The sequence below is a fragment of the Macaca nemestrina genome, chromosome 1 (assembly GCF_043159975.1).
Source record: "Macaca nemestrina isolate mMacNem1 chromosome 1, mMacNem.hap1, whole genome shotgun sequence".
NCBI lineage: Eukaryota > Metazoa > Chordata > Mammalia > Primates > Cercopithecidae > Macaca > Macaca nemestrina.
In genome coordinates, this window is record NC_092125.1 from 116,440,298 (window position 1) to 116,454,278 (window position 13,981).

At 48.8% G+C, this 13,981-nt stretch overlaps 1 protein-coding gene across 5 annotated transcripts in view; it reads left to right on the forward strand.

Moving 5' to 3' along the window:
• The first annotated feature begins 6,573 nt into the window (after positions 1-6,573).
• The window catches only part of LOC105479117 (immunoglobulin superfamily member 3), a 93,812-nt gene continuing 86,404 nt past the window's right edge, over positions 6,574-13,981 (forward strand). The window contains exons 1-2 of one of the 5 annotated variants that reach the window (XM_011736932.3): positions 6,574-6,711; positions 7,367-8,034. In XM_011736932.3, coding sequence (XP_011735234.2) covers positions 7,992-8,034 — 43 coding nt within the window. In that variant the 5' untranslated portion in view covers positions 6,574-6,711; positions 7,367-7,991. Of the gene's footprint in view, positions 6,749-6,849; positions 6,963-7,366; positions 8,035-13,981 lie in introns of those variants that run through there. The other 4 variants (XM_011736935.3, XM_011736930.3, XM_011736934.3 and 1 more) reach the window with 4 other exon arrangements.

The window sequence follows — 13,981 nt, forward strand, 5'->3', positions numbered from 1 at the left end:
CCAGGCTGTAGTGCGATGGCGCAATCTCAGCTCACTACAACCTCCGCCTCCTGGGTTCAAGCGATTCTCCTGCCTCAACCTCCCAAGTAGCTGGGATTGCAGTTGCATGCCACCATGCTCAGCTAATGTTTTATATTTTTAGTAGAGACAGGGTTTCACCATGTTGACCAGGCTGGTCTAGAACTTCTGACCTCAGGTGATCCGCCCGCCTCAGCCTTCCAAAGTGCTTGGATTACAGGCGTGAGCCACTGTGCCTGGTCATCACCCTCATTTTACAGCAGAAACTTGGGTCCAGAGAGGTCAAAACACAGCATAAGCAGCAGACCCTGAACTGGAAGCTAGAATTTCTGACTCCTGGTTTCCTGCTCCTTAGACCATGTAAAGTACATGATTCATGAAGAGAATAGCTAATGAACACTGAGAACTAAATACCAGGCATTTTACTAAGTTCTGTCCATATATCAACTCATCTAATCGTTCTAGCCTCCCTTTGAGGGCAGGTGGTATTTGTTATTCCCTTTTACAAATGAGGAACCTAGAGTAAGAGAGGTTAAGTAACTTGACCGGAGTTAGGTGTCAATAAGTGCAGATCTGGGACACAAGCCCAGGCATTTGTCTTCAGATTCGCTCTTCACCGTCAGCCAAGAAAATAAGCTAACACAGCACAGGAGTTTTGTGAAGAAAGGAGAACGTTAGCTGAATACAATTGTATTCCCCCTCTGGGATAAAGTAGTCTTCGAAGCTCCATGAGGGGGCAAATCCAGACCCTTCTCTAACGCTAGATGGCGAATCTCAGGTTCTGAACACTCACCTATGGGTAAAGCCTTTGGGGACTACCCACTCGCTACCCTGATCTCAAGATCCTATAGTCACTTCTCTCTCTCTCTTTTATTTTTAAAAGACAGATGGTAGGGGCTGGGCGCGGTGACTGACACCTGTTATCCCAGCACATTGGGAGGCTGAGGTGGGTGGATCACAAGGTCAGGAGTTCGAGACCAGCCTGACCAATATGGTGAAACCCCGTCTCTACTAAAAACACACAAAAAAATTAGCCAGGCATGGTGGTGCACACCTGTAACCCCAGCTATTCAGGAGGCTGAGACAGGAGAATCGCTTCAACCTGGAGACTGCAGTGAGCCGAGATCACACCACTGGACTCTAGCCTGGGTGACGGAGTGAGACGCTGTCTCAAAAAAAAAAAAAAAAAAAAAAAAAGACAGATGGTGTCCTGTGTAAATTATTCCCAGGCTTCGGCTCTGGGGATCCTTGCCTGTGTAGGAGGGTAATCACCCAGAAGAAAGCTGGCTCTCGGAAGAATTGTTGAGTGGGACACTTTTAGCTCCAACTTGGCTATTCTGTGAGGTGGGGGGGTTTTGCTCTTTTCATTTGGCATTTTGAAGTACATTAAGAACAATTAACATCAGTTGCTTGTGAGTACACAGTATCAGGCTATCCTTAGACAAAATGCCTTGGCTTCAATCTTCTTTCAAGTGATGAAGGATAACTTGGCTAACACCCTTCATTTTTTTCCCCTTAAAACATGTAACTCTATGCCATTTGTGGTTTTATATTAGCCTTTTGGTTATAGCTATGGTAGGTCTAGAAACCTCAAACTGATATAACCACTGGGCCCTATCTTATCCACGAAAAAAATTTGTGTTGCCCCCCCACAGTGTTTAATTAGTTAATTAATTAGTTAATTTTTTTTTTTTTTTTTTTTTTTTTTTGAGACGGAGTCTCGCTCTGTCACCCAGGCTGGAGTGCAGTGGCCGGATCTCAGCTCACTGCAAGCTCCGCCTCCCGGGTTCCCGCCATTCTCCTGCCTCAGCCTCCCGAGTAGCTGGGACCACAGGCGCCGCCACCTCGCCCGGCTAATTTTTTGTGTTTTTAGTAGAGACGGGGTTTCGCAGTGTTAGCCAGGATGGTCTCAATCTCCTGACCTAGTGATCTGCCCGTCTCGGCCTCCCAAAGTGCTGGGATTACAGGCTTGAGCCACCGCGCCCGGCCATTAATTAGTTAATTTATTTGCCCTCTCAACCCAGCTTTTCCTCACTCTAGGAATAACTAGAAAGAGAGGGATTAATTTATTTTTGAAACACTAGTTTCCAATGAGCAAAATTAAGAATAATTTTTTCTAAAAATGTGGATTTCCTGATTCTCTTAAAAAGCAGGAAAACCAGGTAACACCACACCTTCCTCACCAGCAGCAACACTTTGCCGAAGCTGTGTGTGCTCTTTCAGGCTGTGCTCTGGGGGCATGGGCCCCAGTACTCCCTGGCACTGTGCTTCAGCTTGGCTTCTGCAGGCTTCTGCATTTAACTCCCTGACGGACAAGATCAAGGAGTCTTCCAAAATGTCCAAAATAAACACCTGATTCCAGGCCAGTCCAGTAGAGGTTTCAAAATTCAAATGCAGAATGTTTTGAAGCAAGCTGGAATGTTCAGCCCGGGCATCAGACATTGCTGACTGGGGACTTCTGTGCACTCCTCTCCTTTGACATCTCTCCTTCCCTTAGGACTCTTTCCAATTCATTTCTCTTTCTGCCTCTTTCTTTCTTTCTTTCTTTCTTTCTTTCTTTCTTTCTTTCTTTCTCTCTCTCTCTCTCTCTCTCTCTCTCTCTCTCTCCACTCCTCTCCTTTGACATCTCTCCTTCCCTTAGGACTCTTTCCAATTCCTTCCTTCCTTCCTTCCTTCCTTCCTTCCTTCCTTCCTTCCTTCCTTCCTTCCTTCCTTCCTTTCTTTCTTTCTTTCTTTCTTTCTCTTTCCTTCTTTCTTTCCCTTTCTTTCCTTCCTTCCTTCTTTCTCTTTCTTTCTTTCTCTTCTTTCTTTCTTTCTTTCTCTTTCTTTCTTTCTTTCTTTCTTTCTTTCTTTCTTTCTTTCTTTCTTTCTTTCTTTCTTTTCTTTTCTTTTCTTTCTTTCTGTGCCCTCCTCTCCTTTGACATCTCTCCTTCCTTAGGACTCTTTCCAATTCATTTCCCTCCCTCCCTCCCTCCCTCCCTCTCTCCCTCCCTTCCTTCCTTCCTTCCTTTTTCTTTCTCTCTCTCTCTCTTTCTTTCTCTCTCTCTCTCTCCACTCCTCTCCTTTGACATCTCTCCTTCCCTTAGGACTCTTTCCAATTCATTTCTCTCTTTCTCTCTCTCTCTCCCTTCCCTTCCCTTCCTTCTTTCTCTTTTCTTTCTTTCTTTTTCTTTTTTATGAGACAGAGTTTCTCTCTTGTTGCACAGGCTGGAGTCCAATGGCACAATCTTGGCTCACCGCAACCTCTGCCTCCTGGGTTCAAGAGGTTCTCCTGCCTCAGCCTCCTGACTAGCTGGGATTACAGACATGCACCACCATGGCTGGCTAATTTTTTGTATTTTTAGTAGAGACAGGGTTTCTCCATGTTGGTCAGGCTGGTCTTTAACTCCCGACCTCAGATGATCTGCCCGCCTCGGCCACCCAGAGTGCTGGGATTACAGGGGTGAGCCACTGTGCCCAGCCTCCAATTCACTTCTCTGCCTGCTGATGAGTTCCTGAAGGGGCCACCATCATATCACTATTCAGGACTTATTTCATTTAATCGTTTCTATGTCTGGAGGGCAGAGGCATTCTTTTAAATTATACTTTTCTCTCCCCATCCAACACTTTGCATAGTTCTTTGCATATCACAGAGGTTCCATAAATGTGGAAATTAGAAAGAATGCCACGCTGGGAATCAGTCATAACACATCTGGTGGTGATGGAAGTCAAGGGTTGAAAGATTATCCAGAAGGATGCAAGGGGCCAAGTAGTATGAAAATGGGCAGATTGAGATTGAAAGAACGAGTAATAGAGAAGGGATAACTGAGTATAGGGGTTCAAAGATGAGGGCCTAGGCAGAGGCCTCAGAAAGTGCAGTCTTGGGAAGAGTTAGAGCACCTTGGTGGGGTCAGAGAGTTCCAAAGCAGGCTGAGATGGACCTTCTGAAAGATTCCTTGACTCTTCTCTTTTTCTCCCCCTCCATATTCAGTTCTTTACAGAATTTCATTGACTTTGCTTTCTAAATGCTTCCAGACTCCACCCACTTCCACGACCTGCATCAGCACCACCCTAGTTTAAGCCATGATCATCTCTCACCTGTGCAATGGAAAGAACCTCCCATTCAGTGTCCCTTGTCCACCCCTACAACCTGATGCTCTCTTTTTACCCAGCAGCCAGAGTGACCCAAGCTCCTCAGGTTTGAAGGTCCTACTAGATTTGGCCTCTTTGACCTCTCTGATCACATTTTTCCTTCTCCTTCTCTTTTATGCCATTTCAGACACACTAACGCACCTTTAATTTTCTGAGCATGTTAAGGGGCTTTGCACTTGCTGTTCCCTGTGCTTGGAATGTTCTGCCTCCAGAAATCTCCAGCGCTCACACGCTCCCTGTACTCAGGTCTCTGCTCAAATGTCACTTCCTCTGAGAGGTCTTTTCCGACCACCTCACCTAGAAAAGAGTCCTTCTTCCCACTGTAACCCCCAAACATACACACTATTTCTTTTCTTTTCTGTTTTTTATTTGTTTGTTTGTTTTGGAGATACTCTCGCTCTGTTGCCCAGGCTGGACTGCAGTGGTGTGATCTCAGCTCGCTGCAACCTCTGCCACCCAGGTTCAAGCGATTCTCATGCCTCAGCCTCCCAAGTAGCTGGGACCACAGGTGTGGGCCACCACGGCTGGCTAATTTTGTATTTTTTGTAGAGACAGGATTTCGCCATGTTGACCAGGCTGGTCTCGAACTCCTGACCTCAAGTCATCCATCTGCCTTGGCCTCCCAAGGTGCTGGGATTACAGGCACTAGCCACTGTGCCTGACCACACATTTCTTTACTCCACTTCTCTTCAGAACACGTTACATTACATTATATACTTGTTTCATTGTCTGTGTTTGCCACTAGAATGTGCTTCATGAGAGCAGAGACTTTTTTTGACACATAGTAGGTGCTCAATAAATAAGTGAAGGAGTCTAGCAGATGGGAACTGAGAACTGCCAGAGTCATGGGTGTCTCTGGGAAAGACGTAATAATTAACGCACAAGGAAAGATTCTTGGCGGGCACAGTGGCTCATGCCTGTAATCTCAGAACTTTGGGAGGCTGAGGTGGGCAGATCACCGGGTCAGGAGTTCAAGACCAGGCTGGCCAACATGGTGAAACACCATCTCTACTAAAAGTACAAAAATTAGCCGGGTGTGGTGGTGCACGCCTGTAGTCCCAGTGACTTGGGAGGCTGAGGCGGGAGAATCACTTGAACCTGGGAGGCAGAGGTTGCAGTGAGCCAAGATGGCACCACTGCATTCCAGCCTGGGTGACAGAGTGAGAACCTGTCTCTTAAAATAAAATGAAAAATAAAACGTATATCTGATAACCATAGTCCCTTACTCAACACCTTCAGTGACTTCCCTATGGTCCCAACCCCTTAACACACCATACAATGCCCTCTAGCTTCTGGCACCGGATTTCTTCTCAGCTCATTTCTTGTCACTTCTCCCCTACAGTCAAGTTTGGGCCCAGCAGAGCGTCCTGGTCCTCTAACCGGGCTCCTTTCTGGGCCCGCAGAGGTGCTGTTTCTTCAGTCTGCGATTCCTTACCTCCCCTCTGTCTCCTCTGCTGCTGCCTTCTGCTCCTTGGCATTCAACCGAGTTTTCCTTTCCTCTGAGACGCCTGGGACCTACCCGGACCAAAGCTTCCTCCTCCTCGCCCCTCCCCCAATAACACAGGGTTGGGGTCTGCATTTTCTTCCTCAGCACTGTACTTTTGTTGTCATGTCTATTTTATGGTCTGTGTCCCCACTAGACTGCAAGTTCCATGAGGGCAGTGTGGTCTATTCTGCTTTGGTCGCCTCGTGATGGTGTCTACCCAGCAGGTTGTGCGTGTTGGGTAAGTAGTGAGGGAATGAAAAAGCACTTGATTAACAGGACGGTTGGTCATAAAACAATAATAGCTTATATTTACTGACCACTTATGATGTATCAGGCACCATTCTAAATGTTTTACAAGTATGTCACAGACTTCTCACATTACCTTCTTAAGTAGGGGTTATTTCTTCCACGGAACAGATGGGGAAATTGAGGCACAGAGAGGTTAAGTAACTTGGCCAAGGGCCACAGCTAGGAAGCGGAAGAACCGGCGTTAGAACCCACGCTGTTTCCAGAGTCCAGATTCTATCCAAGAGTGAAGTGCAATATGGGGTTCCACTGCATGAACAGATTCAAGTCTCCAGCAAAGGGCTTTGTTTTTGTTTCCAGGAGAAAGGACGAGCTTCTGTGCCGCGGGCTTCCCGGGTTATGGGTCGCCGACTGGGCTTTGGGAAGGGCCTGTACATCTCGCAGGCGGCCCCGGAGTCTGGGTGTGAAGCCCTGATTAACTTTGTGGGCTCCTCGGCCCACACGCCAGCGCTGCCCAGGTCCTCCGGTGCCCCCGGTGCCCCCGGCCACTCGCGTGCCCCCGCCAGGCCCGGAGCCCGGACTCGCGTCTCCAGGGGCGGGGCCGAGGGCGGGACCGGGTCGCTCTCCGTGGCCGCCGCCCTGGCCCCGCGCTCGCCTAGCCGAGTGCAGCGGGCCGGGCTGGAGCTGGAGGGGCGGGGACTCGGGAGGGGCCGCAGCGCGGCTGCTGGTGCCGTTGCGGGAGAAGAGGAAGCGGCGAGTCCCCTGAGGCGTGCGCCCGGACGGACCGACTGACGGACGGACGCGCGCGGAGGGAGAGGGCCACGGGCGAGGTCAGCCTCGGCGGGGGCGCGGGCGGCGCCCGGAGAGGTCTGCAGCGAGGGGATCCGGGGGGCCCCGGAGAGGGAGGCGGGGAGGGGGGAGCGGGCCCGCGCCAGCTCCGCTCGGAGTCGGGCCCGAGACCCCTCCCCTGGCTGGGCGGGCACGCGGCGAGCGCGCTCCGGCAGCGGAAAGCGGAGCCCCGGACTCCCTTCTTCCCCGGTCTCTTTTCTTTACAATCAGCGAGAAATAAACACCCTGGAAGGTAAAACAATAGCGGGGCCACCTGGGACGCGTCGCGCGCAGAGCTCCCACGGTTGGGGCGGGGGCCGGGAGTCGCGGCCCCACCGCGGAGCCCCTTCCCGATTTGCCCTGGCGGAGGGTGGGGCTACCTGCGGCGCCCGGACTCGGTAGGAGGTGACGGGAATTCCCAGGAGTGAAGCATTTGGTGAAAGTATTTCAGGAACAATCGGGCTTCCCACTGTTGCCCTGCTCTGGGCAGGGAAACTGAGGCGGAGGGAAAGATAGCGACTTGCCCAAGGTCAGAATGCAGAGGTTGACTGTCCTGGTCCAGGAACCGGACCCAGGTGTCCGGACCAGCTCAGCGCTCAGCCCCAGTGGGTTTTGCAGTCTTGCCTTTGATAAAAATCTCTGTTGTGTTTGTTTTAGAAATCTGCTAGCGCTGGGGGACCGCTTCAGGGCTGCCGAACGCCAACTTGCTTCGTGTGCCCTAGACAGGCGTGGGGCAGGTGGCGCCTCCGTGACCTACCACCATGGATGGAAACGGACTTTTTGGTGAAGAAACCCAAACGGTTGATGTCAGGCAGGGTGATTTGGCCGTCAAAGGTTTTGACGAAACCTGCCTTGTTCTCTTTGGGGAATCTGAATGAGGGAGATCACAGACACCTTCACTGGGAAGCCAAGGACATTTCTGTATAATCAGTGGATGAAAGGATTTTCTCAGACTCTTTTTTCCCTGATCCTGGAGGATTAATCCACTACAGTCTACAATTTCAGTGGAAACTGCAAGGCACACGATGTGGCAGGAGCCGGGAGCGCCTTCGGAATTGTTGTGGACCCTTCCTGTGGCATAGGGGAGTTTTCACACTTGCCTCCACTCCTCCCCTTCCCCCAGACTCCCTCCTTCTGATCTCTTTAATCTGTTCCCATTTTCCGAGTTAAGTTCTATTTCCAAAACTGTTCTCTGGAGCTATAAGTGGATTGCCAGAAATGAGAGATTAGGAGCTGGGAGAAGAGGAAGCGCCTTGTGTTGTGTCTCCTGGAGGCTGCCGACATGAAGCGCTTTTTCCTGGTGCTGAGCTGTCTGGCTGTGCTGGGTAAGTGGCTCTGCTTATCAATACAATCGATGTGAAAGTTTAACCTGCTCTTGGTTCTTGTAATTTCTTGTGGTTCTTTTTCATCAACACTAGGCTTTGGGGGACACCAGGAGGTGGTCGGTGTGTGTCACAGGTTGGAGTAGAGTATGAAGAGGCCCGTTTCTGATCCAGGAGCAGCGATGGAATATCATTTGTTGTCTTTAAGAAGGAACATTTGCTGTTCTTAAAGTGTCTGTCTTGGGCCCTGGGGTGAGGTCCTGCATCTGCACATCTGTGGTTTAGGGACTTCATATGGCTGGTGGGCTGCTGTCTGGTAGCATGACAAACATGGATGCTCTGGTGTTGTCACTTCTTTGTTGGGCTGCGTTGATTCCTAACTGGGAGTGGGAACATAATTCCCCTCTGTCTCGAAAGTTGGTTTGGGTGATAATGATGGTGCCTTTTTTGAGGTGGAAATGGGAGTAAATGGGATAGGGGTTGAAGGGATGCTTTGCCTACCTGAGTGGTCTGTAGGCTAAAAATGTGAGGGCACACTAGTCCTGTGTCTCCTCACCAAGGAAGCTTAGATCATAGTTCTGGGAGAAAGAGAGCCTGAAGAAAAGGAAGCTGCCTGGTAGAGGAGGTTTTAGGATTGGCTTTTGTGCTCCCACAAATCAGAATGCTTGGAGTGGGAAGAAGAAACTATGGCCCTGGGTGAACCTTTGACACCTCTGTTAAGGATACCCACCCCAGTGAAGAGGCCCCTCTGCTCATAAATTGCCTGTTCTTTTTATGCCAGTGAGCACTGTCTTCAGCGTGATATCTTAGAACACATCTCAGGTCTAGGATAAACTTCATCGCCGGGATTTGGTGCCATTCTCTTTCCCCTGCCCTCTCTGTAAGGCTCTGTAAGGCTCGGTCCTCTGCATTCAGAAGGGATTATGATTGTTGCCTACAGGGTTCACATCTCCAAATCTAGGTGTCTTGCACGTAACTTACGGTGATCTGTTGGCAGTGGAGATTGCTTCCATACATTGTCTATACCCTGGAAGTAGTTAACAGGTGTGTGGGAAGAGAATGGACTTTAGAATTAGGGGACCTGAGTTCCTATCCCAGCTTCACCATGATTGACATCTGAATATCAATAAAACAGAAACAATAAACAATTCAAGGATATAAGGTGTCGTAAATGCCTTGACTGCCTTAAATAATGTCTGAAACTCGTAATAGATGTTCAATCAGTGGTTCTCAATCAGTGGTTCAATCAGTGGTTCTCAAACTCTCGTGTGCATGTTGGAATCACTGGGGGAGCTTTTAAAAATTCTGATTTCAGGCAGCAACCCCCGACCAGTGAAACCAAACTCCCTTGGTGGGGTGGGACCCAGGTCTCAGCCTTTGAGCTCTCTCAGGTAATTCCATGCATGGTTCACTTAGAGAACCAGTGGGTGAGTTCATTAGCGCCAGTGCCCTACCACCCAACACATGCTGACACGCTGCCGGCAGTGAGTTTAGTTAGTCTTCTGTTCAGCTGTGGGCTAGGATACAGGCAGTGTCTCCCTGTCACCTCTATGCTCAGGCAGAGTCAAGAGGCAGGGAGCCCTCCATTTGCCAGTCTCTTCATATTGGATCTGTATTTGTTGTACTGTATGTGTCATTCGCTTAGTGTCTGGGTTTAAATCAGCAATTAGTGATTCATGTGGATTCAACAGGACACAAACAAGGAAAGCCCTTGGGGAGATTTGGATGTGGGATGGGGTGTGTGGCTAAGGCGGGAAAGAAGGCTGAGTGGCAGGGTGGGGCCCAGGGCAGGAGAAGTAGCCATCAATGGGAAAACAAGGCAATGTGACATTTGTGCCTTTTGTTTCTTCTGGCTGCTCAAGAAATGTAAGGCTGCATGCTGGTCCCCTGCTGTTCACTCTCTGGGCCACTCTGTGGAGTGGAGCTGGGGCCCTGGCACCTGGCAGATGCTGTCATTTTTCCTCCACCCTCACCTTCATGTGTAAACAGGTGCCATGGAGGAAAATGAGCATCAAGGTGGCTTTAAAGGGGCACAGTGGCAGACGCCTAGATGCAGGCTAACGTGGGAAGGTTTGGAACTATAGGCATGCATATGGATCTCTGATTTGGAGCCCCGCTGGTGGAACCTCATCTTTCTCTTCACCTGATGGCTGTCAGTACGGTAGGAAGGAGGCCTGGCTACTACTTTCCTAATCTGGGAGAGGTAGAAGGCGTTTCGGGAGGGAACAAAACCCATGTTGGGGTCTTATTTCCTGCTTGCAGTCTGCTGTGGTCTGGTTCATGTGTCAGCATTCTTGCTGTGTAATGTGAATTAATGTGTAGTGTGAATTTAAAACAGCAAAGAATTCTAAGGTTTTAAGCCCATGTAGGTCACATGCCTGGAATAAAATTTTGTTTATAAAAGTTGGATAAATCTAAGTGCTCTGAAAGTGAGACTGATGCAGGTGCCAGCCTCTAGAAATGGCAATTTTGGTTAGAAAACCCCGGACAGTATGTGAGGGGGTACACAGGGTAAACCTCGGAGACACTCTCATTTCCCTCAACATCATAGACCTGTGCTTTTCTGCACCCGTCCTTTGCCAGTGTCTGGGATTGGAATCAGATACCTCTTTTTCTGTCTCTTGGGACACTGATTCCTGCTTATGTCTTTGTCCTACCGTTTGTCTTTTTACCTACCCCCTTGACCTCTGTGTTGTTTTCTTCTGTCCTAACCCTAGGTGCCTCACCCAGCAAGGGTTGTGGTGGCAGTGCATGGCCACCACAGGCCACAGGGCAGGGGTGGCCCTGCCACCACAACCCTTGGTTCCAATTACAAAGCCACTTAAGCCTGGTCCCGGTTGAGTCATGAGGGTAGTAACGTCTCTACTTGAGGACAGATGTAGCCAGAGGGGCAGAAGATTAGAGAGAGAATGCAGGCTGGTGCAGGGGTAGGAAGGGAAGAGTAACTGGAAATGTGCCTCTGTCTGGGAGCAGCCTGCATGAGTGACAATGACATGGGAAGATGACAGCAATGTGGGAAAGAGAGCATAGGATTTGTGTCTGCAAGAACAGGAAGAAAAATTCTCAGGAAAGATGAATATAAGCTTTAGACACATACAGCACATTTTGATTTTGTGTAGCCATGAAGAGTTATACCTCCCAGACCAGTGCTGATGTTGCAAACAAGATTAAATAGCTTTAAAAGTGTTAGCAATGAAAAATGTAGGAGATTGGGACATCTGAGAACCTGTAGATGGCAAATGATCATTTGTGTTCTGCTCCAGAGGGAGAGAAGTTGATTTGTAGAGTTTGGGAAGTCTCTTCTTTGAATATGGTAAGGCCGAGGAAGCCATGTCTTACTTCCCAGTTAGTTAGAAAAGGTTTCTTAAGGGAGAAGCCAGAGGGTGGTTCTGAAAGGGATTGAAAGAAACTTTGAAGTACTGATGGGTGTGACCTCAGAGACAGGGCTGGAGTGATCAAAGGCAGAAGAGAAAGAGGAGGCAAAGAAAAGTGAGATGGTTTGGAGCAATCAGGAGAAGAGTTCTGAAAGAAGGAGATGAGGATTGTGATTTATGGATGAACAAATATCACTGTCCTAATAGTTGTCCCAGAGGTAGTACACTTCCCTTTCCTGGGGACCATTTGACAAGGGTGCAGGAGAAGGAAATTCTTGTCAGGAGGACTTTGCCTACTAGGATGCCTTTCAACTGTGAGAATCACTGAGCTACCTCCAAGTACCCAGGGCTGTGTTAAGATGTTGCCATCTTCTACAGTTTTCATGGCAGCAAGACTGCTGGTACTTCCATAATGGCAGTAATACCAGCTCCCCTAACTCTAGTCCTTACTGTGACCCAAGCCCTATATCATCTTTCAGTCTTCAAAACAACCCTGCAAGATAGATACCTTGCATTATCACTTTTTTTTTTTTTTGAGACGGAGTCTCGCCTTGTCGCCCAGGCTGGAGTGCAGTGGCGCGATCTCGGCTCACTGCAAGCTCCGTCTCCCGGGTTCATGCCATTCTCCTGCCTCAGCCTCCCGAGTAGCTGGGACTGCAGGTGCCTGCCACCACACCTAGTTAATTTTTTGTGTATTTTTAGTAGAGATGGGGTTTCACCGTGTTAGCCGGGATGGTCTTGATCTCCTTGACCTCGTGATCCACCCGCCTCGGCCTCCAAAGTGCTGGGATTATAGGCGTGAGCCACCACACCCGGCTGCATTATCACATTTTTATAGATGGGGAGATTGAAGCTTAGGGAGGTTAAGTAACTTGCCTAAGCTGGGCACGGTGGCTCATGCCTGTAACCCCAGCACTTTGGGAGGCTGTTGGATCACTTGAGGTCAGGAGTTTGAGACCAGCCTGGCCAACATGGTGAAACCCCGTCTTTACTAAAAATACAAAAATTGGCGGGGCATGGTGGTGGCACATGCCTGCAATCCCAGCTACTTGGGAGGCTGAGGCAGGAGAATCGCTTGAACCCAGAATGTGGAGGTGAGCCGAGATCACGCCATTGCACTCCAGCCTGGGCAACGAGAGCAAAACTCTGTCTCAAAAAAAAAAAAAAAAAAAAAAGGAACTTGCCTAAGATAGATTGCTGACAGTGGTAGGGCTCCAGGCTCCTGCTGTCTTTCTCCATGTGCATGCTCTCTATTCCCAAGATGATTTCGTGGTCCAGGATGACTTCTAGCCCCAGCCATCAGGAAGGAAGAAAAGGCTAGTGAAGGGTAGGACCTCTCAATGTAAAGATACTTCCTGGAAGTTATATACATTACTTCCACTGACATTCTCATTGGCTAGAACCTAGTCATGTGACCATACTTAGCTGCAAAGAAGGCTGGAAAATATGCTTATCCTGAGGATCCATGTGTCCTGAGAAAAACTTGGGATTCTATGACTGTAGGGAAAGGAGAGAACAGATTTTGGGGGACAGCTGCCCGTCTCTGCCACAGTCACAAAGCTAAAAAGTGGCAGAGTAGGGTTTTGAAGCCAGGACCATTTGGTTCCAAATCCTGTGTTCTTTCATCTAATAAGCTATTCCCTTTGAGTCTGAAGCCGAGCCTCTGGCCTCCAAGAAGGCTTGTTAAGAAGGCATGAGTTTGATGAATCAACATTTGTTTCGTAGAAAGCAATCTAAATCAGCATATAATTAAACACTACATGTGGTGGTTTTATCAGTGAGTATTAAAATGTTTATAGAGTGCTTATGTGCCACTGTGCTAAACACTTTACATAGCATGACCTTCTGTATAAAGTTCTTAAAGACCATCTCTGTCATGTTCATTACTGTAGCCCCGGAACTCAGCCTTGTGCCTTGCAAAGTAAGCAGGTGTTCAGTTATTTTCTTTTTTATTTTTTTGAGATGGAGTCTCACACTGTTGCCCAGGCTGGAGTGCAGTGGCACGATCTCGGCTCACTGTAACCTCCGCCTTCTGAGTTCATGCGATTCTCCTGCCTCAGCCTCCCGAGTAGCTGGGATTACAGGCACACACCATGACACCCGGCTAATTTTTTGTATTTTTAGTAGAGATAGGGCTTCACTATGTTGGTCAGACTGGTCTCGAACTCCTAACCTTGTGATCTGCCTGCCTTGGCCTCCCAAAATGCTGGGATTACAGGCATGAGCCACCACGCCTGGCCTGGTTAATTTTTTGATGAGTGAATGGTTTCACAAGGTAGGTGTTGTTTCTGTGTTGGCTTCCTTGATCAAGATAAGGAAATTCAAGACACTTTTCCCTTGAACACAATTATGTTCAAAGGAAAAGAGCTGGAATTTGGCAGAATCTGAATTTGAATTCATATTTGTCTGATTGTAGAGCTTAACGTTTTTTGTGTCATGGATCCTTTTGGCAGTCTGGTGAAGCCTATAGACCCCTTCTGAGCATAACATTTTAAAATGCATACGTGGCTGGGTGTGGTGGCTCATGCCTGTAATCCCAGCACTTTGGGAGGCCAAGGTGGGCGGATCACCTGAGG